At 42.7% G+C, this 24,067-nt stretch overlaps 1 protein-coding gene across 1 annotated transcript; it reads left to right on the top strand.

Moving 5' to 3' along the window:
- Nucleotides 1-5,429: 5,429 nt before the first annotated feature.
- Nucleotides 5,430-23,407, top strand: Lnp1 (leukemia NUP98 fusion partner 1). The gene is made up of 3 exons (XM_006995760.4): nucleotides 5,430-5,737; nucleotides 19,542-19,772; nucleotides 22,999-23,407. The coding sequence occupies exons 1-3, from the start codon at nucleotides 5,579-5,581 to the stop codon at nucleotides 23,146-23,148; spliced, it is 540 nt and encodes a 179-aa protein (XP_006995822.1). The 5' UTR covers nucleotides 5,430-5,578; the 3' UTR covers nucleotides 23,149-23,407.
- Nucleotides 23,408-24,067: the final 660 nt, after the last annotated feature.

Raw genomic sequence — 24,067 nt, 5'->3', positions numbered from 1 at the left:
CTAACGGCTTATCGGAGACTGATTTCTCTTGTACTTCCTCAGAATGTGCATGTTTGGCCTCAAGGAGGGTTAAGTATTTATATTGCTGTTTCTGTTTCTGTGACACTCAGAATGATCCCATCTGATGCCATGTCTCACAGTCTCATGAGTTAGGCCCTGAGAGCCTCTCTTTCATTTTTATTTCAATTTCTCCAAATTAAAGCATTTCAGAAGCTGAGTATAGCCTGGTTAGCACAGTTTTTTGTTGGTTTGGTTTGTTGGTTTTGTTGGTCTTTAACATGAAGGTCCCTAGGCCAGCTAGTTTTATGTCAACCTGACACATGCTAGTTATTTGGGAAGCATGAACTTCAATTGACCCCACCAGATTGGCAGGCAGGGAAGCCTGTGGGGCATTTTCTTGATGATAACTAATGTAGAAGGCTGCAGCTCACTGTGAGTGGCGCACCCACGGGCTGGTGGTCCTGGGTTCCATTAGAAAGCAGACTCTGCATCCATCCTTGCCTCCTAGTCCCTGCCCTGTGTGAGTTCCTGCCCTCACTGCTTTTGATGATGGGTTGTTTATATGGAACAATGAGCAAAATTGTTTTGCTCTCAAGTTGCTTTTGGTCATGGTGTTTCATCACAGCAATAGTAACCCTAAGACAGATGCTGTCCCTCTCCACTATGGTGGCAATTGCATGCTTCCTGCATTGGATGGGGACATACCAAGCCATCTGAGAATGAAGCATCCTTGGGGAATCCCAAGACATCCATCTTCCTTTATACAATATGGAGTGACATGCCCTCTTGATAGATGATGTGTACAATAAATGCCCCCAAACTGTTGATAGACTGCAGAACATATTGCAGTCTCTAAGTAGCAAAATTGGTATAAGAAGAAGGCTGTAACTTCAGTTGTGTGCCCTTTGTTGTGGATGATAAGAAATGCAACTGAGACCAGATGCCTTCCCAGATTGAGTTTGCCCATAAAATGGAGGGACAGGGTAAAGACATGTGGATTATTTCCATTACATTAGACTCTGACTTGACAGGAAAGATGTGGAAAAAAGGAGAGAATTACATAGATGTTTTGCAACTTGAAAGATGCAATGGAAAAAGAATATAAATTAGATCTATTCTAAAGAGCCCTTTCTGCCCCAAAACTTGGAACCTGTGAGACCTGAACAATGGGGGTAGGGAAGAATAGAAGGTACCTCTTAGGTCTGATCTTTACAAAAATAGGAGGGGAAATCCATGATTCATCCTGTAGATGGCCTTTTTAGAAAAAATTAGTCGCCATTGTCCTGATAGATAATAGAAAGCAACTTGAGGAGGAAAGGGTTTATTTCATCTTACAACCCCCAGGTTACAACTCCATCACCGAGGGAAGTCAAGCCAGGAATTGATGCAGAGGCCATGGAGTGCTGCTTACTGTCTTGCTCCCCATGGCTTGCTCAGCTTGCTGTCTTATAGAGCCCAGGACCACCAGCCCAGAGATGGCATCACTCACAATGGGCTAGACTCTCCCCCCGTCAATCACTAATTAAGAAAATGCCCTAGAGGCTTGCCTACAGCCTGAGCTTATGGAGGCATTTTCTCAATTGAGGCTCCCTTCTCCTTGATGACTTTAGCTTGTGTCAAATTGGTACAAAACTAGCCAGTACAGCATCTCATACCACACAGGGAAAGGTATTCACAGATGTTACACCCTCAGGTGAATGTCTCAGAAGACATTTCAGGAGCCATGCAACCATTCTTCTCAACTCATCTTTTGTTCAATTGGGCCCTGTTTTGGCACCAGTTTTGCTGTCTTAACTTTATCTAACGAAATGTACACATCTATTTGTAGTGGGTAGCTCTTCCAGCTTTGACCGGGAAGTACTACCCCTAGTGAGGCTTCTGGTAACTGCCACGCCTACCTATGACCTGCTCCTGGAGCAGTGCCAAGACAGGAGCCCTTAAGACCCAAGAGCTTTGGTTTGCATTTCCCTGATGATTAGGGATGTTGAGCAATTCCTTAAATGTCTTTCAGGCATTTGAGCTTCCTCTGGTGAGAATTCTCTGTTTAGTTCTATAGGCCATTTCTTAATTGGACTGTTGGGCATTTTGATGTCTAATTTCTTGAGTTCTTTATATATTCTGGATATCAGTCCTCTGTCACATGTGGAGTTGGTGAAGATCTTTCCCATTCTGTAGGCTGTCGCTTTGCCTTGTTGACCATATCCTTTGCTCTACAAAAGCTTCTCAGTTTCAAGAGGTCCCATTGATTAATTGTTTCTCTCAGTGTCTGTGCTACTGGTGTTATATTTAGGAAGTGATCTCCTATGCCAATGCATTCAAGACTACTTCCTACTTTCTCTTCTATCAGGTTCAGAGTACTTGGATTCATGTTGAGGTCTTTGATCCACTTGGACTTAAGTTTTGTGCACAGTGACAGATATGGATCTATTTGCAGCCTTCTACACATTGATATCCAGTTGGGCCAGCTCCATTTGTTGAAGATGCTTTCTGCTGTGGGATGGTCTGTATGTCAAATTGCTCTGATTGGTCAATAAATAAAACACTGATTGGCCAGTGGCCAGGCAGGAAGTAGGTGGGACAAGTTGAGAGGAGAATTCTGGGAAGCGGAAGGCTGAGGCAGAGAGACACTGCCAGCCGCCGCCATGACAAGCAGCATGTGAAGACTCCGGTAAGCCACAAGCCACGTGGCAAGGTATAGTTGTATAGAAATGGATTAATTTAAGATATAAGAACAGTTAGCAAGAAGCCTGCCACAGCCATACAGTTTGTAAGCAATATAAGTCTCTGTGTTTACTTGGTTGGGTCTGAGCGGCTATGGGACTGGCAGGTGACAAAGATTTGTCCTGACTGTGGGCAAAGCAGGAAAACTCTACCTACAGCTTTCTTTTTTCCATTGTACACTTTTGGCTTCTTTGTCAAAAATTATATGTTCATAGGTGTGCGGATTAATGTCAGGGTCCTGGATCAAGAACAGAGAGGGAGAACAAGGAATAAGAGACCATGATAAATGAAGACCACATGAGAATAGGAAGAAGCAAAGTGCTAGAGAGGTCCACAGAAATCCACAAAGATACCTTCACAATAGACTACTGGCAATGGTCGAGAGAAAGGCTGAACTGACTTACTCTGGTGAAAGGATGGCCAAACACCCCAATTGTCATGCTAGAAACCTCATCCAATGACTGAGGGAACCGGATGCAGAGATCCATGCCCAGGCCCCAGGTGGAGCTCCAGGAGTCCAATTGGCGAGAAAGAGGAGGGTTTGTACGAGCGAGAATTGTTGAGACCTGGAAAAAGCACAGGAACAAATAGCCAAACAAATGGAAACACATGAACTATGAACCAATAGCTGAGGAGCCCCCAACTGGATCAGGCCCTCTGGATAAGTGAGACAGTTGATTGGCTTGATCTGTTTGGGAGGCATCCAGACAGTGGGACCAGGACCTGTCCTCCGTGCATGAGCTGGCTGTTTGAAACCTGGGGCTTATGCAGGGACACTTGCCTCAGCCTGGGAGGAGGGGACTGGACCTGCCTGGACTGAATCTACCAGGTTGATCTCAATCCCCAGGGGAGTCTTTGCCTTGGAGGAGATGGGAATGGGGGGTGGGATGGGGGGGAGAAGGAAGGGCAGTGGGAGGGGGCAGAACAAGGGAATCCATGGATGATATATTAAATTAAATTAAATTATAAAATAAAAAAATTTAAAAAAAGACCCAAGAGCTAGATGTGCAGGCCCTCTTGGTTCCTCATGATCCTGGATGGTAGATCAAGCAGAGTTCTCCAGAGAACTACATCTCACCTCTCCCAGATCCTGTAACCAACCCCTTTACTGACTGTAAGTTATCCCAAAATAAACCTCCTTTTTTAACTACGTGGAGTTGCCTCGTTTACTCCCCAAAATATCTATTCAACCCAGTTAGGACATTGATGTAAGTCCAAAGAAATGATGAGAGCAAGTACAGTTTGTTGAAACAGAGTGTATCAGAGTTACATACAGGAAGACAAGTGAGGGGTGACTAATGGAGGCATGGGCGATTCAAAGACACCGGTCGGTAGAACTGTGAAAAGCCCAGCCCAGCCCAGCCCAGCATGGATGATGACTCATGAAAGCTTCCTCCATGGAGCTTCCCTGTACATTTACAGGCAGCTTGCCAGCCAGAAACTTCTCTCCTAGTATTTGTAATTTACTGCTTTATCGCCTTCTATAAGGACTTTGAAAATCTTGTGACTTTGAGAGGCTCCCTGAGCCTTGTAAGTTCCATGTGCTTCCTGAGCCTTCTAAGTTTGTTTACTTCCTAAGATTGAGGATCCTTCATCATCTTCCAGAGGGCACCATTTCATCTGTAGGTATAGCTCTATAGCACTTACCTCAGGAAGAATCAAAGACAGTTCCACACAGAGTCACATAGTATAAACAAAGCTCTGGGAATATCAGCATAGCTTAAAGGCCGACTTCAGCTCTAGGAAGAATTTCCATATGGAGACTGATCAGGAATCCCTCTCTTTGAGGCTACAACATTTCCTCAAAGTTCTTAGAATACCAGCAGGAAGATAAAAAAGGTTCATGGTTTAACTTGGCAATGGTGTTTAGCTTAGTAGTAGTTCAAATTTGGACAAATGATGATCAGTTTGAATCTCAATTTCTTCATCTACAAAGTATGATACAAGGCTCTCAATTACAGCATTGTTATAATGAAAATCACATTTCTAAAATATTGGTCTTCATATACACTGCAAAGTATGAGTTCTGGAAATGTAGCTTTTTTTAATTTTAGAAAGAATAAGAAGACTCAGAGGTTACAAATTTATAGAAGTTTTATGAAACAAGCCAGATGTAGCAAACTTTTCAAAGAAATATGGATTGGAAGGGGTTAGCAGGAGCTTTCTTGGATCCTGGAAATATCTGTGCTTAGCTAGTAACAATGGCTGGTAGCATAAGAGTGTATATATACATAAAAATTTGTTAAGATATACACTTAAGATTTGTATATTATATATATATGTACAGATAATGCTCAAATAAAAAAGCTATCCAATTTGACCTAGAGACAGATTTTTTTCTATATCATTTTTATTTATTAGAAAGGCATCCAGCTTTAGATACCAACAGCTCACTACCTTGCAAGCTCCAGTTGTCTGTCGTTTGGATGTGGCCCCATTTCAGCCAGCCTGGAGCTGACAAGCATATTGTGAGGGTCACGCTTCATCACCGTTGACAGCTGGAGATGCCGCCACATGCCTTTGGCAGAAAGGCTCAGAGAAAACCAGGCAGTGGACTTTGCTGCCTGCCCTTAGGCTGTGAGGCACAGCCCTGGAAACAGGAGGATTAAACAGCCTCTCAATTTAAAGAGACAAGGGGGAGGGGTGTGTGGGCTGTGCAGTTTATAAATAGACATTGCTCCAGGCTGCCTGATGATGAAGTGGTTGTTTGGTAAATTTTTCTTTTTTGAGGATGCCATTATCAGAGACCATTTCAAACACCAGTTTCTTTCAGTGTTCTGGGTGGGATTCATCAAAGCCTGGGTTATATCTCTGTCAGTTTTAGGGGCAGGCCTTTAATATTTTGAGTCACATTTCCATGGAGCACAGAGATGACGATGATGATGATGATGTGTCTTTTGCCAAATGGATGAGCAGCTTTTGGGGTCACAGCTGGAGAGAAAAGGATGAGCGAGGACTCCGGGACCACCACCGACCACAAGAAGCCAGCTACAGGAAAGCCTCCCTGCCCTGCCCAGTGAGTGACCATAAAGTCAGGGGAGCTGCAGTGGTGTGTGTGTGTGTGTGTTGGGGGGGTTATCTTAGAGAATATTTGAGGAGTTCTTTGGCTTAAATTAATGTTTCCAAACTTTTCCGTTCTTATAAAACAAAATCCTTTTTATGTGTTTGAGTTGCCCTTTCAAAGGACTAGTATTTTAAGTTTTAAGTAATGGTTTCTTCATTTTAAGTAATCTAAGATGTCTTGAATTACTGTTCATTGTTCCTGATAAATCAGAGTTCATACCACTAAGTGACAGAATTTAAGCCAAAGGAGAGGAATTTGTAGTTGTTCTGTGTAGATGTTATGGGTCAATGTGTGACTTCCAATTTTGAAATAGTGCAATTAGCTCATGTATATGATGGCCTTTAAGGGACCGGAGATTCCACACAGCAAATCACTGCCTTTGATAAATATAATACACCTTTTCTTTTGGTTGCCATTGCTTATATGATTAGAGATGGAACAGCCCTCAAACCCTGCCCATAGCAGCCAGAGGCAAGGAATACAATGCCAGAGGAAGCTCCGAGGAGCGCGTGGGCAGGCTGGGCCAGGTTAGGACTCTCCTGCAGATAGCTGGCACATTCCCTTATTCAGCCGCTGTGCTGGAAGGCTCCACATGCACGTCATCTACTTCACAGGTACACAGTGAATGCCATTTTTTTTCACAAGTCACTTAGAATTCCAGCTAGTAGAGACAGCTTACCAAACCCCTTCTTGGCCAACCCCAGAGCAAAGTAAGGTTGTGGGTAACCCTATCTAAGGTCCGTTCCAGGGCCCCACATACACAATGGTTGTAAAGTGTACCCCGGAATTACTTTTGCTGCCCTTGACCAACAGCTTGAGGGGTGAGGCTTCTCTGAGACACAAACATTTCAAAAGGAGCCCCTTACCTCATGAACGGTCAGTGACAAAGGATTAGTGCGAGCACTTACTTCCTCCCTTCCATTTCCTCGGGTGAAGCGAGGCGTGGGACCGGCCGCTCTCTGGGAGACTCAGTTCCAGCCTTCCACGTCTCTGTTTTAAAACACACGCCTGCATGATGTGCTCACGTGTGATCTCAGCACAATTCAATGTTTCAGACGTAACGAGATTTTTTCAAAATCTTTGAAGCAGGAGTACAATTAGCCTGAAGCTTCCATGTATGGGAACCAGGCAAAGATAATGGAGAGAAAATCTGTGATTTGCTATTGATTGCAATAGCTGCCCTAGGGCCACAGGGAGTGTGAAAATTAAAGAAGCAATCTGCTTTACAAAGTACAGTTTCCAAAAGAAACAAGTTTATTATGCTTTTAAACACACATAATCCACTTTGTTTAGATAATTCATGGTTAGCCTGCCGTGTTTTGGGGGGCGGGGAACCACAGATTTATTGTCCACAGTGTCTCTCAACGGTGTACGCGTAGTGTATTTTTCTGCTTGTCTCTAACTTGACCATTTCCTTATTTTAACCTGGCTAGAGTGTCCAGAGAAATAATCCATTTTACAATTAACAAATGAGCATGCTTGTATGTTCTTTAAGAGACAAAATGTGGCATAAAATTTAAAATCTGAGTGATAGAGAAGAAATCAGAGGACACAGAACAGACATGGCCGGAGTTCCAGAAAACAAGCCTGCGGCTTCTCCTTCGTTTAAATCAATAATGCTGCTTTTTTGGTAAATCAAATCTGTGTTTTATCATCAAAATGTGCTAGAATTTTTCTCACTTTGGACTAACATTGTTTTCAATTTTCCTTTAGAATTAGTTCCTGGAGAATTTCACACAATGCGTTTTGACCATATTTGCCTTTTTTTCCCGTCACTCCTTGCAGACCCACCCACCCCTCTCCTCCCGTCTACCCCTCTCCACCCACCCACCCTTCTCCCACCCAACTTTGTGTCTCCTTTCCCCCCGATCAAGACCGGTTTGGAGTTTGTGCTGCTCAAATGGTCTTGGATGTGTGGCTTTCCACTGCAGCTTGGTCAACCTATCGGAGGCTGCACTATTAGAGAAAACTGACCTTTCCTCCTCCAGCAGCTAAGAATGGCCAATAGCTGCTTGACTAGGGGTGAGATACTGTGCGCGCGCTCGCACGCACGCGCGCGCGGCCCCCCCACCCCCATGCTGAGATTTGGTTTATCTCGAGCTTTCAGAGGTTTCTGCATGTTGTTATAACCACTGAGCTCATATGTCAGTTTCTCTGATGGGACCAGAGGACACTGTTTCCTTGTGGTTGTCCACCACCTCAAGCTCTTAAATTATGTCTACCACCTCTTTCACAGTGACCCCCGAGCTTTTGAAGGGGGAGGTATGGTTTATATGTTCTATTTATGGCTAGGCATTCTGAAGTCAGCTATTTCTGTGTTGATTATCATCTACCACAATCAGAAGCATCTCTGATGAAGGGTGAGGGGGATGCATTGATCTATGGGTATAATGATAAGAGTTAATGATTAATAGTAATAGGTTATCAGCTGGGCGGTGGTGGCGCATGTCTTTAATCCCAGCACTCTGGAGGCAGAGGCAGGCGGATCTCTGTGAGTTCGAGGCCAGCCTGGTCTACAGAGCGAGATCCAGGACAGGCACCAAAACTACACAGAGAAACCCTGTCTCAAAAAGCCAAAAAAAGTAATAGGTTCTCTCCTAGGGTCTATGGTCAGTCCAGCAATTGGTTCCTGTCCCAATAATGGTGCCAGGCATGATTTTCTTGTTGAGTGGGTCTTAAATCCAGTCAGAAAGTGGCTGATTTACCCTGTGATATTCATTCCACTATTTTACACCAGTGGACAAGTCTTCCCAGGTCAGTTGTTATTGCAGCTCATAAGGAGAAACATCTGGGGAAGACTCATGATGGTTTTTCTTCTTCAGTAGCGTGACTTCCAGCACTGTGAAAAGTAGCCAGTAGGGATATGGCTGCCAGGTTAGCACCAGCTTGATGTCTCCATCGTCTGTCTCAAGTATGTGAAGTCCTCAGCAGCAGGGCCTTCCTGTCAAGTTCTGGACAGCATTGCTTTTCAGGTTTTGTGTCTTGTTTTAATGAATGAAATGCATTCTCTCATTCTCTTCTTTCTTCTTTCCCATTGATCTCATCAAAACCTCTTCTGTCTCTGCATCTGAAGGATCTCGATTCACTATTGTTAAATGAATGGGAAGAGCTTCCTCCTTCTTGCCTGTTCTGAATGTGTTTTCTAATCCATCATTATCAGTCTTAGGATTCAATAACACAGTAATAGAACATTAATTCCTTCAACATGTTTATTGAACACGTATTTTGTTCCAGGTATTATGCCAAACATGGGGATTATGAAGTAAAAAATAGAGACACATGGTCTCTAATGCTCGTGCAAATTCTAGTCTAGTAGAAAAATGTGAACTGTCAGAAAGAATGAGATTACAGTCAGGGGTGAAAGTCAGTCCTTCTCATAGAACATGGCTTCTTGTTCAGACTCAATCTGTGATTGCTGATTTAAAGACTTGGAGAAATCTAGCTTTAACTTACTGTCTTGGGTGAAAAGCAAAGGAGGTAAGATGAAGCCTGTTATTTTGCCTTCTCCTTCCATCATCACAGGGATACAAAACAGAGGTAAGCCTGTTTCCATGTCAACCATTTCTTCTGCTCATTGTATGAATGCATTTCTAATAGCTTAGTGGATTCAGATGTCTACTCCTTTCCACGGCTTACTACAGTTCCTGTAACCTTGTTCTGCATCATCTGAGCCCTGTGAGAGGGGTCCTTGCACCACATGAAACATCACTTGGAGAAGAGACTGAGGGCCCTGACCACTGAAGAATCTTCAGTTCCTTCATGCTCCAGGGTAGACACCACGTATGACTGTCCCTGCCAAGTCATTTGAGGGGAACAAACAAGTTTCCCCCTCTACACCCAGCATTCTCTTTTGGCTTTCTTCAGATCGAATTTCTCTATTTTCTATTCTTTTGGCATATTTTCAAATTAAAGTAGTAAATTCTCAAAATTTTAATCTTTGTCCCTGATGATCCTAAGCGTAGTTATATATACTCATTCCTATAGTGGTTGTTTACACTGGGACTGGACCCCAAAGGTATCTCTCAAAAAACTGGAAAGAAGCGCTACTACAATATTGTATGATTGGCAGTGAATGGCTTCTCATATTTTACATTATATTCGTATTCAGTTTGAATAGGTAGCCATTCTGTAATGCACGGGAGGGAAGGACAATAGTGGAGCTTTCAGCACATTATTCTATGGCCTTTACTCTCTTCTCTGGGATGCTACAGTGGAGAAGCTGTTATGCAGGAGAGCGGGGGATGGGTTTGGAAGGAGCTCATGCGGTTGCCTTCTGCTTCCCCTGGCAGTGTGGCTCCAGACGAGGTCCTTAATGTCTTTGCTCAGATTCCCCTAAACGGGACCTGGGGTAGTCATACCTCTGACATTCAGTGACTAATATACATAAAAGCTCAGTATAGCACCAAGTACCAAGTAAGTACTTACTATTACTAGCGATCATAAAACATTGCTGAAGAGAACTGCTAGACTACAAAAGGAGAAGAAAAGAAAGAAAACATCCTTGCATCACACAGCAAACCTTAGATGGTTTTAGGCTGCATTATCATGGCACACCTGCACTACAGCCCTATTGGAATCTCATTGTATCTCTTAACCCCAGTCCTCTGTCCCTTCCTAGGCTCTCTTTACTCCCTAGCCCACCAGCAAGCTCCTTTTGTGACAGTCTCCCTACCCAAGTGTGGGGCTCATCCTCAGGTACAAAGCAGTCTGTATTCCCTCCACTGAGCCTCTGCATATTATAACTCAGTCATCACACATTCACAGAAGTCTCCCGGATTCCCCATCCAGGTCCCCGGATCCATGTAAATATAAATAGTTGACCTTATTATTGCTTCATACAGTCATATTTTGTTCTTTCCCCTGGTATGTTCTGGTCTGAGAATACAGCTGAGGACAGTTATGAATGCCACCCAACACAAAAGTGTAGACTTACTTAAGACATTGAGGTATTTATTTTCCAATTTTTTGTTTTGGTAACTTGATCATGAGATCCCAAGCATGAACTTTGAAGATGATGTTGTACTGCGATGTCAAAAGGTTGGACAAGCGTACCTTAAAATGTATGCCATTCAGCTAGAATAGTCATGTGTACTGTTTGTGGCAAGCCTGCCTCCTAAGCAAACCCTGACTGGAAGAGGCAGGCACTGAGCCTCTCTGCTCTCCACTTTTCCACAGCAACAAGTACTGTGACTGACCCACAGAAAACAGACTGGCAGACTTAACTCAGGGACCTCAGCTGCATTAAAATGCTAACCATTGTGATGAGTGAGAGTAAGATTCCAGATAGATGAGTTCCTTGTTAATCCTGCAGACCGGGTAGCATAGACATCAGAAATTTATTTTCTTGGCATTCTGGATCTTAGGAGACCTCTGCTTTGATTGAAGTGGTGCCTTCCTTACTAGGTCTTTATGTGGCTTCTCTATGGTAAGCAAATTCCTGTCTTCTATCTTTCTGTGCACCTACATTTCTTCCTCTTCTAAGAGACCAGTGAAGTGGGTTCATTCTAAAGGCCACGGTAACTAAATGGCCTCTGTAAAGGCCCTACTGCTGCATACAGTCACATTCTGAGTTACTGGGAGCATCAGTCTAGAGCTTTGGAGCAACACAGCTCACGCTGTAACAATGCCCAATGGCCAGATCTAAGCAGCTTGTTGACAAATAGATCTTAAGGCTTTCAAGGAATGCTTTACACATTGATAGTCCTGTGTACAAGAAGCTGGTCCTGTATTCTTATTAGTGTTGGTATTAATTAAATGCTTTTTAAGGCTAACCCAAAAGATACATTGTTATTTTACGTAATCCTTGACCATTTTTTTATACTCTTGATGAATAACATAAACATTTATGTCACTAGATAACCTCATTTTTAATTTTTTTAAATTTATTGACATTATAATATAATTATATCATTTACCCCTTCTTTTTCCTCCTTCCATGTCCTCCTATACACCCCTCCTTGTTCTCTTTCAAGTTGATGGCCTCCTTTTCATTAATTGCTGCATATATATATATATATATTCTATGTATATATATAATATTCTATGTATATATATTATATATCTATATTCCTAAATACATAAGTACAACCTGATAAGTCTTTATAAAGTTACTTGTGTATATATTTTCAGGGCGGACCATTGGTATGGGATAACGAGTTGGTGGGCTCATCCCTGGAGAAGACCATTTTTTCCTGTTCCCAACCTTCATTAGTTGCCTGTAGCTCTTTGTGTAGGGTTGAGGCTTCTAGGGCTTTCCCGCTGTCCACATTAGCATGTCTGTTGGTGTTCTCCTTGTTCAGCTCTTGTTTAGACAGCTGTGTTGGTGAGACTTTACAGGTGTAGCTTCTGACTTTCTTAGAAAACACAATCTCACAGCCACCTCCTTGGTCCTCTGGCACCCTCATCTGCGTGTGCATCTGCCCATTCTGGGTGCGTTTAACTCATGGTATGAATGAGTCAAGGGGCAGGTACTACATAAGACATGGCCCTTGATATGATAGAGCAAATGGCCTAATGGTGAAGCGACACTGAACAGTTAGCCAGATCCCTGGTTACAGTTGTGTGGTATCATAAAGGAGGGCTGTGGGGACCTAGGACAGCCTCTACTAGAGACCTGACTCAACCAGAGTAGCTGAGAAAGGGTTTTTAGGGGAATTGCTGTTTCTTGGGAAAGTGAAAAATGATTACCCTGGTCAAAGTTGAAACAATGAGTGGAAAACAAACAAACAAACAACATAAATAAATGAATAAATTTTACACTCAGGAATGAGTAAACTAATTACAATCTGGGATCTACACTCTGCCAAGCCTCAGGTATGTGTAATGAGAGGGGAAGATCAGTGAAGCTTTTTATTAGCCAAAGAAAGGAATTGACATGGCTTGGTTATGTACAAAGGCCTTTATTCCTGAAGACACAAAGCAGGAGTTATCATCTGCTTGTTGATGGAGGTGCCTTTGTTGGAAAGTGTCTCGTCAGAGTTGTTGCAATTGTGAAAAAGTATGAACTCTTTTATGGATTTGTGTAAGAGGTCTGAAAGCCATCTTTTATATATGGGTCTTTCTCTTGGTTTTTGTACATTTGGCTGTTTTGTAAGGAAAGCCCTAAGACAATTTACTAGGCAGGGAGAAGATGAGTACACCTCTCTCCTGCCTTACTTGCTGAATTTCGTCTGAATTTGGCATGATAGAGGACATCTTTGTGTCAGTGGGTCTCTCTATTTTATTTAAGAGTTAGGGCCTCACTATGTTACTCTGGCTGGCTTAGAACTCACAGAGATCCACATGCCTGTGCCTCCTGAGTGCTGGGACTAAAGGGGTGAGCTATCACACTCTGCTTTTATCAGTGATTTTCATAACCCTTAGGGAAGTGAAAAGTGGTGGTGGTGGATGAGATCACTGTAGGGAGGACTCCCTCTATAGTCCTGTCCTGTGCAAGAGAGGAGAGCTGGAGCACTCACTAAAGACCGGGGAGGCCAGGTCACTCAGCTGAGATGGTGCAAAATGAGAAGGTGACAGGTGGGAGTTTATCATCGGTTTAACTATCCTGTTTGCTTTGGGAAAGGGAAAGCAAAGGAAGTGGGCGGAGATACAAGATGTGCTCGCCCAGGAGTGTGCATTAGGTGAGCAATGCCAATCTAATAAAGGTGATAATGATGCCTTGGACTAAAGAAATGACTGGTCTTGAGAGACACTTGAGAAGGGGAATCTGCAGACTGCTCATCTGGGTGTTGAGGGCAGTTCCTCTGCCGTCCACTGAGTGCGGGGAAACTGAGGGGGCTGAACCGGGCATGCATTACGATGGGACATCCTTGAGAACAAAACTATAAGGATGAGAAGATTTTATTTGGCTTCATTTTTAGTTTTAGAACTGAGCAGCAATTCAATTCATAAAATAAAAATCATGAGTTAGTTATAATGAATTAATATGAAATGATAGCAATTGCTGTCGTTGGAAAGATAAGAGATAGGTATATAAATACGCTGTAATGCAGGACCCCTGCATATTCACCCCATTTCCCCATAATCTCCCTTGTGATGCCCCTGTCTACATGTCTGTATGCTGTCCACATATTAACATATCAATGCACTTATTATCTTAGCTGCCTTTTAGTCTTCACACCAAACACGTGCATTGGTTTCGAACACTCTGAACTGGTCTGAATTGTGAATGTTACCCGTGAATTTTATGTCATCTAGTGCTTTCTTCTCTCTCGTTAGTGTCTGTTTCTCTCAGTTTAAGGAACTCCTTTACACATTTTTTTTTTTTTTAGGAGACATTCAGGGAAATATACTTACTCAGGTTTCATTCATCTAGGAATGTCTCTACCTCTCTGTTGCATGAATCCTAAATGGTCTTAATAAAAACTCTGAGCCAGATATTGGGGTAAATGCTGAAAGATCGGAGAGACAAAGGAACAAGTCACAGTCACTTCTCACCTCATCAACTCCACAATTTTCAGACTGAATGCCTCAGAGTCCTCAGCCAAAAGACTCTCCTCACACCTTACATGCCTTTCTCCACCCAGCCATATCACTTCCTATCTCAGCCTTCCTAGTGCTGAAAAAAAATAATGGCATGTGTGCTTTCCAAATACTGGGGTTAAAGGTGTGTGCCACCACTGCCTGGCTCTGTTTCTCTCCTAGACTGGATCAATCTCATGCAGCCCAGTGTGGCCTTGAACTCACAGAGGATTAAAGGTGTGTGCCACCACTGCCTGACCTCTGAGTTTAACTCTGTGACTGGCTCTGTCCTCTGATCTTCAGGCAAGTCTTATTAGAGTATAATAAAATATCACCACACCTCTCTATCATTTCTAAGGAATTGTTGTAGTAGGCACAATAGTTTTGTTGACAGTTTGATTTCTCTGTGGCCCCATGGTAATCTCATGCCACTCTTTCCTGCTGCATTTCTGTGGAGAAATAAGGTGTCCCATGCATTGAATACCCCTACCTACCTGCTATTTGTTTCTTTACTTGTTCTGACTTTGGAGCCTTCTGTTTTGTCTCTACCTTTGAAAAATTCCCTTTGACTCCTGTGGTGTGTTTGGGAGAACTGGCTATGAGTTACAGTACACTTGTGTGTGTGTGTGTGTGTGTGTGTGTGTGTGTGTGTGTGTGTGTGTATGTGTGTTTGGGGGACTGACTATAAGTTACAGTACACTTGTGTGTGTGTATGTGTGTGTGTGTGTGTGTGTGTGTGTGTGTGTTTGGAGGACTGACTATAAGTTACAGTACACTTGTGTGTGTGTGTGTTTGAGGGACTGACTATAAGTTACCGTATACTTGTGTGTGTTGGGGACTGACTATAAGTTACAGTACACTTGTGTGTGTGTGTGTGTGTGTGTGTGTTTGAGGGACTGACTATAAATTACAGTACACTTGTGTGTGTGTGTGTTTGAGGGACTGACTATAAGTTACCGTATACTTGTGTGTGTTGCGGACTGACTATAAGTTACAGTACACTTGTGTGTGTTGGGGACTGACTATAAGTTACAGTATACTTGTGTGTGTGTGTGTTTGAGGAACTGATTATAAATTACAGTACAGTTGTGTGTGTTGGGGACTGACTATAAGTTACAGTACACTTGTGTGTGTTGGGGACTGACTGTAAGTTACAGTACATTTGTGTGTGTTTGAGGGACTGATTATAAGTTACAGTACACTTGTGTGTGTTGAGTCTGACTACGACTTTTGATCTGGGTGTGTGATCTCATCTCTGTGTTGTGAAATTTTTTTTTTTATAACTCTGGTAAGTTTTCCCTCTGATATTGACAAGTTCCCCCTGAGCCCTGGGAAGTTGAATATTTTCTCTGCTCCTGTTCCCCAGAAGATCCCACACCCTCCTCATTCTTCCTTCATTTTAACCTCTGTATTTCCAAGCAGCCTGTCTCCCCTTCCTTTATTCTTCCTTCCGTTGGGTCTGTTCTGCTCTTAGTGCCTTTCATTGTGTTCTAAGTTTTGGCTCATGTACTTTCACCCCAAAGATTTTAGTTTTAGTCTTAACAATTGCCTCCATGTTTCTGTGAAATTTCTTTATTAGAGTATCAGATCGTTCCTCTGTGCTTCCTGGGAGCTCATTGGGTTTACTGAAACAGCTTGGAGGATTCCACGAAGAGTTCCTACACAGACTAATCTCGTAGTCAGTTCTGGCATTGTGTTTTGAATGCTAGGTGAGATCATGGGTCTCTGGCAGTCCCCAGGGATGTGCAAATGCTGTTTGCATTTGTATTCATTTGTGAGGTATTTATTTGGACCTGTACTTTTCGTATAGTCTTTTTGTTGTTGTTGTTGTTGTGTGGTTTTGTTGGTGCCTGCTTCTTTTCCCAAACCTAAAGTTACTTCTGCTCTTTTGTCACCAGATGGCACTAGGAAATTGTTAGAACGCCTCCCTGCTGGTGTGTAAATATATCTCAACACTAGAGGGAAACCCAAGCTCAAGTTTTGTTCCCCACCCTAAGATGGTATGCTGCATAGCATGAATCAAGCAGAACCTTAAAAAAAAAGGTGCTGCCTTCCCACAGCCTTCCCCTTGGCTGAGGTAGATCACAGGGTTTGTCCACAGTCCATGGCCTGTAGTTAGACTATGGGAGTCTGCCCGGTTCCTGGAAAACTTACTGCGGAAGGACAGCTTCCCGCTCTCAGGGCACAGTTGGGTTCTTACCTCCCTTTACTTTCCCTACGTGGAAAGTATGCTCTCCATGTTACGGTGTTTGCACTTTCCGAAAAACTGCAATAAGCAGTTATGTGATCGCCGACACTAGAATACTGCCTCACACCCTTAGCTCAAGCCCAAAGCCTATTGAGACAGTGCAGCACCCACTCAAGACAAAGGGTCACCCTGCTATCTACTGCCAGCTGCTGAGGTAAACTCATCACTCCAGACTGTTATAACCAGCTATAGACAGTGATGACTGGGTGGCTTGTCTCTCTCTGGCATTGGGACAGTTGCAGAGGTTCTAACTGTGGCACTGGCCTAGTTGTAGGGACCACTAGTCTGTCACTGAGTTCTAAGGCAGACCCGTCTTCACACCATCCATACCCCTAGCAAACATGTTCTCGTTCCCTGTTGTGCTGTTGGACATTGTAGGTAGTTTTGTCAGTACGGTCCCTTGGCTTTCTAGACTGATGCTAAGATGGGTAGCTTTAGTCTGGGTCCTATAGCCACAAAGATGGGAAGTCTCAATATAGGCAGGTATACATGCCTACTCCATGCCTGGCAAGGATATAAGCCGAAACACAGATCTGGCCCATCTATGTACAGATCTCTACCAGATGCCGGGGGATGCCTAGAGGCTTACACTCTAAGATTGGGCTTAAATCTAGAACCTTGGTCTCTGGTGTGAGTTTCACTGCAGCAATCCCTGGTCCTGAACTACAATGCAAAGTCTTGTAGTAACTTTATCCTGCTCCACAATGTGCTGGCTGCTTCTTCCTCTACTCTCATAGTTAAGGGAGGGGTGCTGCCTTGGTGCCTGTCTAACATGGTTCCAGAGGTTTAATCTGTGTGCACCGTCCTAGGGGTATGGGCTGTGGGGCTCCTGGCACTGGGTTACACTGGAGGGGCCTGATAGTGGATTTCAAGTCTAAGACCTTGGTTTAAGTTCCTCCTTCTCTGCTCTAAAGGCCGTACATTGCTTAGCGTTGGAAGAGGAAAGATACAGGCAACTCTTCTGTCTTCTTCAACATGTCTTTCCCTCTCACCTTCTGAAATCAGGTGCTAATGTACTCTTTCCTGGCTCCCTTAGCTCCAGAAGCTTGGTGCATGAATATTAATTCAAATTGATGTTCCTACCGAGAATGGATTGCTAGTGGGTCCATCACTGTGCTCTATGCCTGCATTCTACAGAATGTAACACATGTTCTGATGGGTAGAGATGGTTTTAAAGACACAGAGAGAACAACAATAGCAGAAACAAAGTGTGTGGGGGGCAGTCTGCTCGATTATTTCCAAGTTTCTTTTCTTAAAAGGCTGGCTAGGGAGGCAAACAGTAGGAAAATTACTTATTGGTTAATGTAAAGATACTTTAGGTCTTGATCTTTGCATAAGGATCAAACCAGGGGCTACTTCGTCAGCATGCCCATTGAAACTAGCCTGCTTGGGAAATTCAGCTGTCCCATTTCTTCTGGGTTCTTAGTTGAACTACTTGGAGATTTAGCATGGGTGACTCCATTTTTATTTTAGCCTGATCTGTTGGGAGCCAATTCAGAAGCCTCGTTGTTGAGGTTCAGCCCCAACCTATCAAAGTGTCCCTTGAAGAGAGGAGTGAGAAATTTAGAAATGCTAGATAGGAAATATAGAAGTAGACGAAGAAAAAAAAGAGAAGAGACACAAAATAGCTTCCGGAGGGTCCTGGGTCAATACCCAGGAGCCTCGAGTTTATTTCTAATGGGCTTTTTATACACTAACAAGGGGAGAGGCAAAAGACCTCCCCGTTTCAAGATCAAAACACAATGTACAACCAAGTGTAGACCCTTCAAAACACCTGGTACCCACACCCCACGGCAAAGCCTCTTGTGATTAGGCCTTGAAGTATAAGGCACCTGGTAACCAGGCCTTTGCACCCTATTATGCAGCTTTGGAGGGCAATGTAAACTCTGACTCTCTGACCTTGAGTCAAACCACAAGTTGGAATCTTTGTGGGCTCCCACACCTGGTCCAAAACAATGGCTTTCTCTAGACTTATAGAGTAGCTCAGATGTATATGTCAGTCTGGGAATCCATGGAACACCGCGGGGAGTTGACTGGACAACTCAGGGGAGAAGTCAGCATTTACGATATAAACTAGGATTATAGCTAGAGACTGAGGTCCAGACGGGTGTAGGGAGACGGCGCAGAATGAAAAGAGAAAGACAAGGGACTAATCTAGAACCTTGGGGGCCCCTCACACTCAAGAGATGGGGTAAGTGAACAAAACGTCTGAGTCGCCATGACGGAAAGATCTAAGGAAGCTAAAGATTTACAGCGATTGAAGGGAGAGAGAAGAATGTTTCCAAAAGGGCCCCGTGGGAAACTTAAGTTGAATACAACTCAGTGACTGAGATAGACTAAACTGTGTGCAGAATTTGGCCACATGGAAACAAATGTCTTCAGTACAAAGTCTACACTGAAATGAGCTGGAGTGTGAGAAAAACTGAGAGAGCATCATGGTTCTTTAAGGAAATTTGGCTTCTCTGAACTCTGCCCTTTGTTTATTTTCAAATTGTGACCCCAACATTGATGTCATTATATGATCTCAGTGTCTGGAAGCCTTCATGATATGGTTGTGTACGTGCTGGATATTTGTTAGGCATTGATAATGTGTAGGGTTTTAAAGTTTTCATATATGCTTAATTTTATACTTCTTTTGATATGTATTAGTTATATATATATGATAAATTAATTGTTCCTCATAATTCCTCCATTATTTTCTATTTATTTTAAAAGTCCATAAGTATTCATCTTTACATTATTTCTGAAACATTTGTAGTGTCACTAAAACTTTTAAAGGATTATTCTGGCAATTTTACTCTAGGCTTGGAGCCCTCCACTGTCCTGTTGGTAGAAGAGCAAGCAATATCATAATCTGGAGATACTCAACATGATATTTTAACCACTGACTCTGCCATGTTATGGCAGGAGAAGCTCCTACTGAGAAAAAAGATAAAATTTTCCCAAAACATGTTTTCTCTAGTTGTTATTTTATATGTACCCTGTCTCTGGGTTAGTATTGTACATACCCATTATGAGGTCAACTTAATTTTTTTTCTATGTTTCCAGTTTCCCGCATTTCCCAGCATTACGCCACCCGACTGCCACCCTAGACGACATTCCCATGAAGACCAGGGATCCCGAAGCCATCTTTCCATGCGTTATCACAGAAAATGCTCAGTGGATGGGTCATTCAAGGAGCCAGTGGGGTCACAAAGAGGAGCTCATTCCAAAATACAGGAATTTTCAGAATCCTTTGAACAGCACCTGTGCCTTCAAACCAAGCACCCTCCTTCTTCGGTAGGTGGCAGAACAGGACTGTCATTATTTAAGCCATAGGGAAGGGAGCCCAAAGCCCCTGCCTTGTCTGTTTTGAGGAGGCCAAGACTAACTTCTTCGTTCATAGCTTATGATAAGCGTCTTGAAAACACCACTCAGTACTTCTTCTTCCTCTTCTTCTTTTTTTTTTTTTTTTTTCAAGACAGGGTTTCTCTGTGTAGCTTTGGTGCCTGTCCTGGAACTTGCTTTGGAGATGAGGCTGGCCTGGAACTCACAGAGATCTACCTGCCTCTGCCTCCCGAGTGCTGGGATTAAAGGCGTGCACCACCATCGCCCGGCTTCATTCAGTACTTCTTATGATAACTCAATATTTAATATCTATTTCATACCAGCTCTAAATAGAGTATAATGTAAAATGTGAGTGCAAAATCAAAGTTTTAGAATGCATATTCTTTTAAACATTTCCCTACTTAATAATCCACGTAGTAGTTTAAAGCTAGCTGCATTAAACAGAGATGTTTGTCAATAAATTTTAAAGTATATCTATTAAATAGTGGAATTTGTCAGTAAATTTATACACATTCACAAACAAAGAGGGGGAGGGAGAGAGGGAGTTATTGAGAGAGAGAGAGAGAGAGAGAGAGAGAGAGAGAGAGAGAGAGAGAGAGAGAGAGAGAACGAGAAAGAGATTCTAAACTATTGAGCCGGGCGGTGGTGGCGCACGCCTTTAATCCCAGCACTCGGGAGGCAGAGCCAGGCAGATCTCTGTGAGTTCGAGGCCAGCCTGGGCTACACAGAAAAACCCTGTCTCGGAAAAAAAAAAAAAAAGAGAGAGAGAGATTCTAAACTATTGGTTTTAGCAAATATGCCAGGATAAAATAAACCAAAATTGAAAGATGATCAAGTCTCTCTTACAAAATGTCATACTATTTCTTGAAAATATACACACATGTTACATGTAGTCTATATCTAGATTACTTTTACTATACAAGCTATGGATGTAGTTGTTACAGTGTATTGTTTAGGAAATACGAACAAGAAAAAACACCGTACATTTTTAGTAGAGACAATTTTCCCTGAGTATTTGTGATAATGTGTTTGTTGAATTCACAGGTGTGGAACTCGTGGTTAGGAAAGGTTGACTGTGTTGCTTTTTGTTTAAAGAACAAATTGTACTCACATGTAGATTTAATATTTTTATAAGTCAGAGCAGAAAAAGAGCCAAAAGCTGCATTTGTGGCCTGTTCTTCGCCAGTGATGTTAGATTATAATTAATTCCTTTCTTTTCTTCTGCTCCTTTCTCTTCCCTACCTTCCCTTCTCTCCCCTCCACCTCTCTCTCATCCTTCTCTTCCATTTCTTTCTGCTTGTCCTGCCTTCCTCTCTTGAGACAGGATCTTACTGTAAAGGTTCAGCTGTCCTGGAGATTGCTATATAGCCCAGACTGTCCTCAAACACTTGATTCTCCTGCCTCAGCCTCCTGAGTGCTGGAATTTCAGGCACATGCCAACATGCCCGTCTAAATTCTTCTATTTTGGTATCAAAACTAAAATTGGACTATCATGATTTCCAAATTAAAGAAAAAATATATAGTTCCGATAGTTTTTCCAACGTCTTTATTGAGATATGATGCACACACCCTAAAATCCATCCAAGTAAAGAATATGCCCAATGGTTATGACATATCCATAAAGCTGTATCATCATTAGCCCGTATCAGTCTTGTTACATTTTAGGTTTATTATTTTAAGCATTTTTATTGTTTGAGAATTTCCTACATGCATATAATGTGTTTTGATCAAATCTACCCCATTTTCTCACCTCCAACTTCTTCTCTATCCCTCAATCACTTTTTCCTCCCAGTTTTCTGTGCTTTTTCTTTTTATCTTAAAAAACAAAACAAAACTGAGTCTACTTAGTGCTGTGTGCGTGCGTGTGTGCGTGTGTGTGTGTGTGTGTGTGTGTGTGTGTGTGTGTGTAGGACCATCCACTGTTGGAGCATCAGCAGCTTCTGAGGGACGACTCTCCTGAAGAAAGCTGACTCTTCCTTCTCCAACAACCATCAGCTGTCAATTGCTCCTCACCTAGAGGTGGGGCTTTATGAATCCCTCCCCCATCCATTGGCTGGTTTGGTCTTATGCTTGCAGCCAGTCTCTGTGGGATCATTACTGATGAGTGCTTTTCAGATAATCTAATCTCAGTAAGAGGAAAGCTAATCTGGAGAAAATCACCACTGCAGTTTTTCTTTTTATATTGCTCTGGGGAGTACTAGAGACATTCATGACTGCTAAATATGTATTTTGATTGCCAGAATATTAGTGATGGATCTAATGAAAAACATTTGTCAGAACTTTCCCGGAGCTGTTCTAATTTTTAATTTCCTCCTAATTTTTATCTCAGCTCCATCATTTGTTTCTCCTTCTGACCTTCACGAAGGAATCATGTTGGATAGAAATGAAGCAAATTTATTTGTTTATTCATCGAGGAACCCAAAAAGCGACAACTGCTTGAACCAGACACCCCCATAACTTTGCACCAGAAGGGCTGAGACAGTCACGTGACTGCCACTCATAACAGCATATATTCCACAGGCTCTAAACTCCTAATTTTCTAGTTCAAGCAAGAGCATGGAGAAGGAATTATCTTGCATGTTATGCAGATACATAAATACACATAGATAAGGCAGTTTTCAATGCCATTGTTTTGCTCTGAAAGACACGGCCAGGACATCAAAATGAAAGAGTCTTCCCCGAAAGTTCCATATCATGTAGCCTTATTGGAGTTATTAGTGAACCACCAGCTATTTTTTTATTTCCTTTTAAGCTTATGTATCGATGCTTTGTCTTACTCCATGAATAGTGGAGTGTCCAGAAGGTAGGATCTATTTACTGCTGTATACTCTGATCCTAGAACAATAGTGTGTGTTCAATAAAGTGAAGTACTTACTGTGAATGATACCACCACTCCCATCCCAGCCAATCTACTAGAGAATGTTGCTTCGGTTGGAGGTCCTTCCTAAACACTGCATTTGTCACATAGCCCTTACATTAAAGTTTAGTAAAAACTCTTTTTCTTTATGACTGAAACCTTTATCAATATGTTAAATTGGGTTGATGTTAATTTGTTAGTAGAAAGTAAGGCATGGAAGTCTGCCACAAAATCAGAGCGTTCTTCCTGTCTAGTTGTCGGGACAAATGTGGGATGTGTTCAGTTGCTAGTGCATTTTGCCCTTTTCTGATGCTTTTCCAGGGACCCAAGGGCAGGAAGGAGAGAAACGAGAGACATTGCCTAGGGATGGACGTGAGATCCCACAAGAAAATGGAGGAAAGAAGGAACTCAACAAAGGAAGGACATGGAGATGCGCCCATGGCTCCCCTGATTGAAAAGGGGCCTGAATAAGGCTTTGTTTCCACATCTCAGTGACAGATGTCACCGGTTGTTCTGAGACCCAGTTCTTCCTCCAGAACAGCAGCTGGAAAGGGTGTCTGCAGATGCTGAGACTGAAGTGGGCAGTTAGAACGGCTGCTTCTCAAGATGACTTGTGTGACACTCCAGATGACTCTGGTATTTCATTTGATTGTGCAATCTGCTTTTTATGTCTTTCTATGGTAAGAAATAATAAAGGTATTTGAAAAGATTAAAAGAATTCCTGAAACTGTAAAATGTGGTTTCTAATGAGCCACCTATATATCATCCACAATGCCTTTCCATATCAATCTCCCAGATCATCCTAAACAAAAGTCATTGTTGTCTTTAATTGTACTTCCTTACCCCAAATAATTAAACTTGTGTAGTAGCTATTACTTAATGAAAATTAATAATGAACATGCTGAGTAGTGCCCTGGATGTCTTAACACATTACCTAACATAATCCCTATTACACTGAAATGAGACCTTGTATTGGGTTCTCTGAAAGTCAGAACTAAAAGAGACATGGCATTAGCATTCTTGTCGCTGCGGTAGAATTCCTGGCATGAACAATTTCAGTTTCCTAGCCTAAGAGTTGTCCATTCCTCAGGGCAAACAGGGCATGATGGAGCAGAGAAGTCCATGTGATGGTGGTCAGGACGCAGAGTAAGACAGGAATGGAGAGGGCAAAATATGCCCTCCAAAGACACACTCTTAATGACTTGCTTCCTCCAACCATGCCTCATTTTTCCATCTCTGTCACCTCTAAAAACATCACCAACATCTGGGGCCAGCCAAGGCATCAGCCATGAGCTTGTGTGTGTGTGTGTGTGGGGGGGGATGATGCATCTTCAAATTCGAACTCAGAAATGCATAAGAGCAGATTTACTCCGGGAGCTGGCACACATAA

This window comes from Peromyscus maniculatus, chromosome 12 (genome assembly GCF_049852395.1).
Source record: "Peromyscus maniculatus bairdii isolate BWxNUB_F1_BW_parent chromosome 12, HU_Pman_BW_mat_3.1, whole genome shotgun sequence".
Classification (NCBI taxonomy): Eukaryota; Metazoa; Chordata; class Mammalia; order Rodentia; family Cricetidae; genus Peromyscus; species Peromyscus maniculatus.
This window is presented reverse-complemented; position numbering and strand designations above follow the sequence as displayed.

What these genes read in the sequence shown, in the direction of transcription:
- Lnp1 (XM_006995760.4), top strand. Translation starts at nt 5,579, where the DNA reads ATGGAGCACAGAGATGACGATGATGATGATGATGTGTCTTTTGCCAAA. An exon ending in AAGCCTCCCTGCCCTGCCCA is followed by an intron (nt 5,738 to 19,541) that starts GTGAGTGACCAT and finishes CTATGTTTCCAG; the next exon opens with TTTCCCGCATTTCCCAGCAT. An exon ending in CCAAGCACCCTCCTTCTTCG is followed by an intron (nt 19,773 to 22,998) that starts GTAGGTGGCAGA and finishes ATGCTTTTCCAG; the next exon opens with GGACCCAAGGGCAGGAAGGA.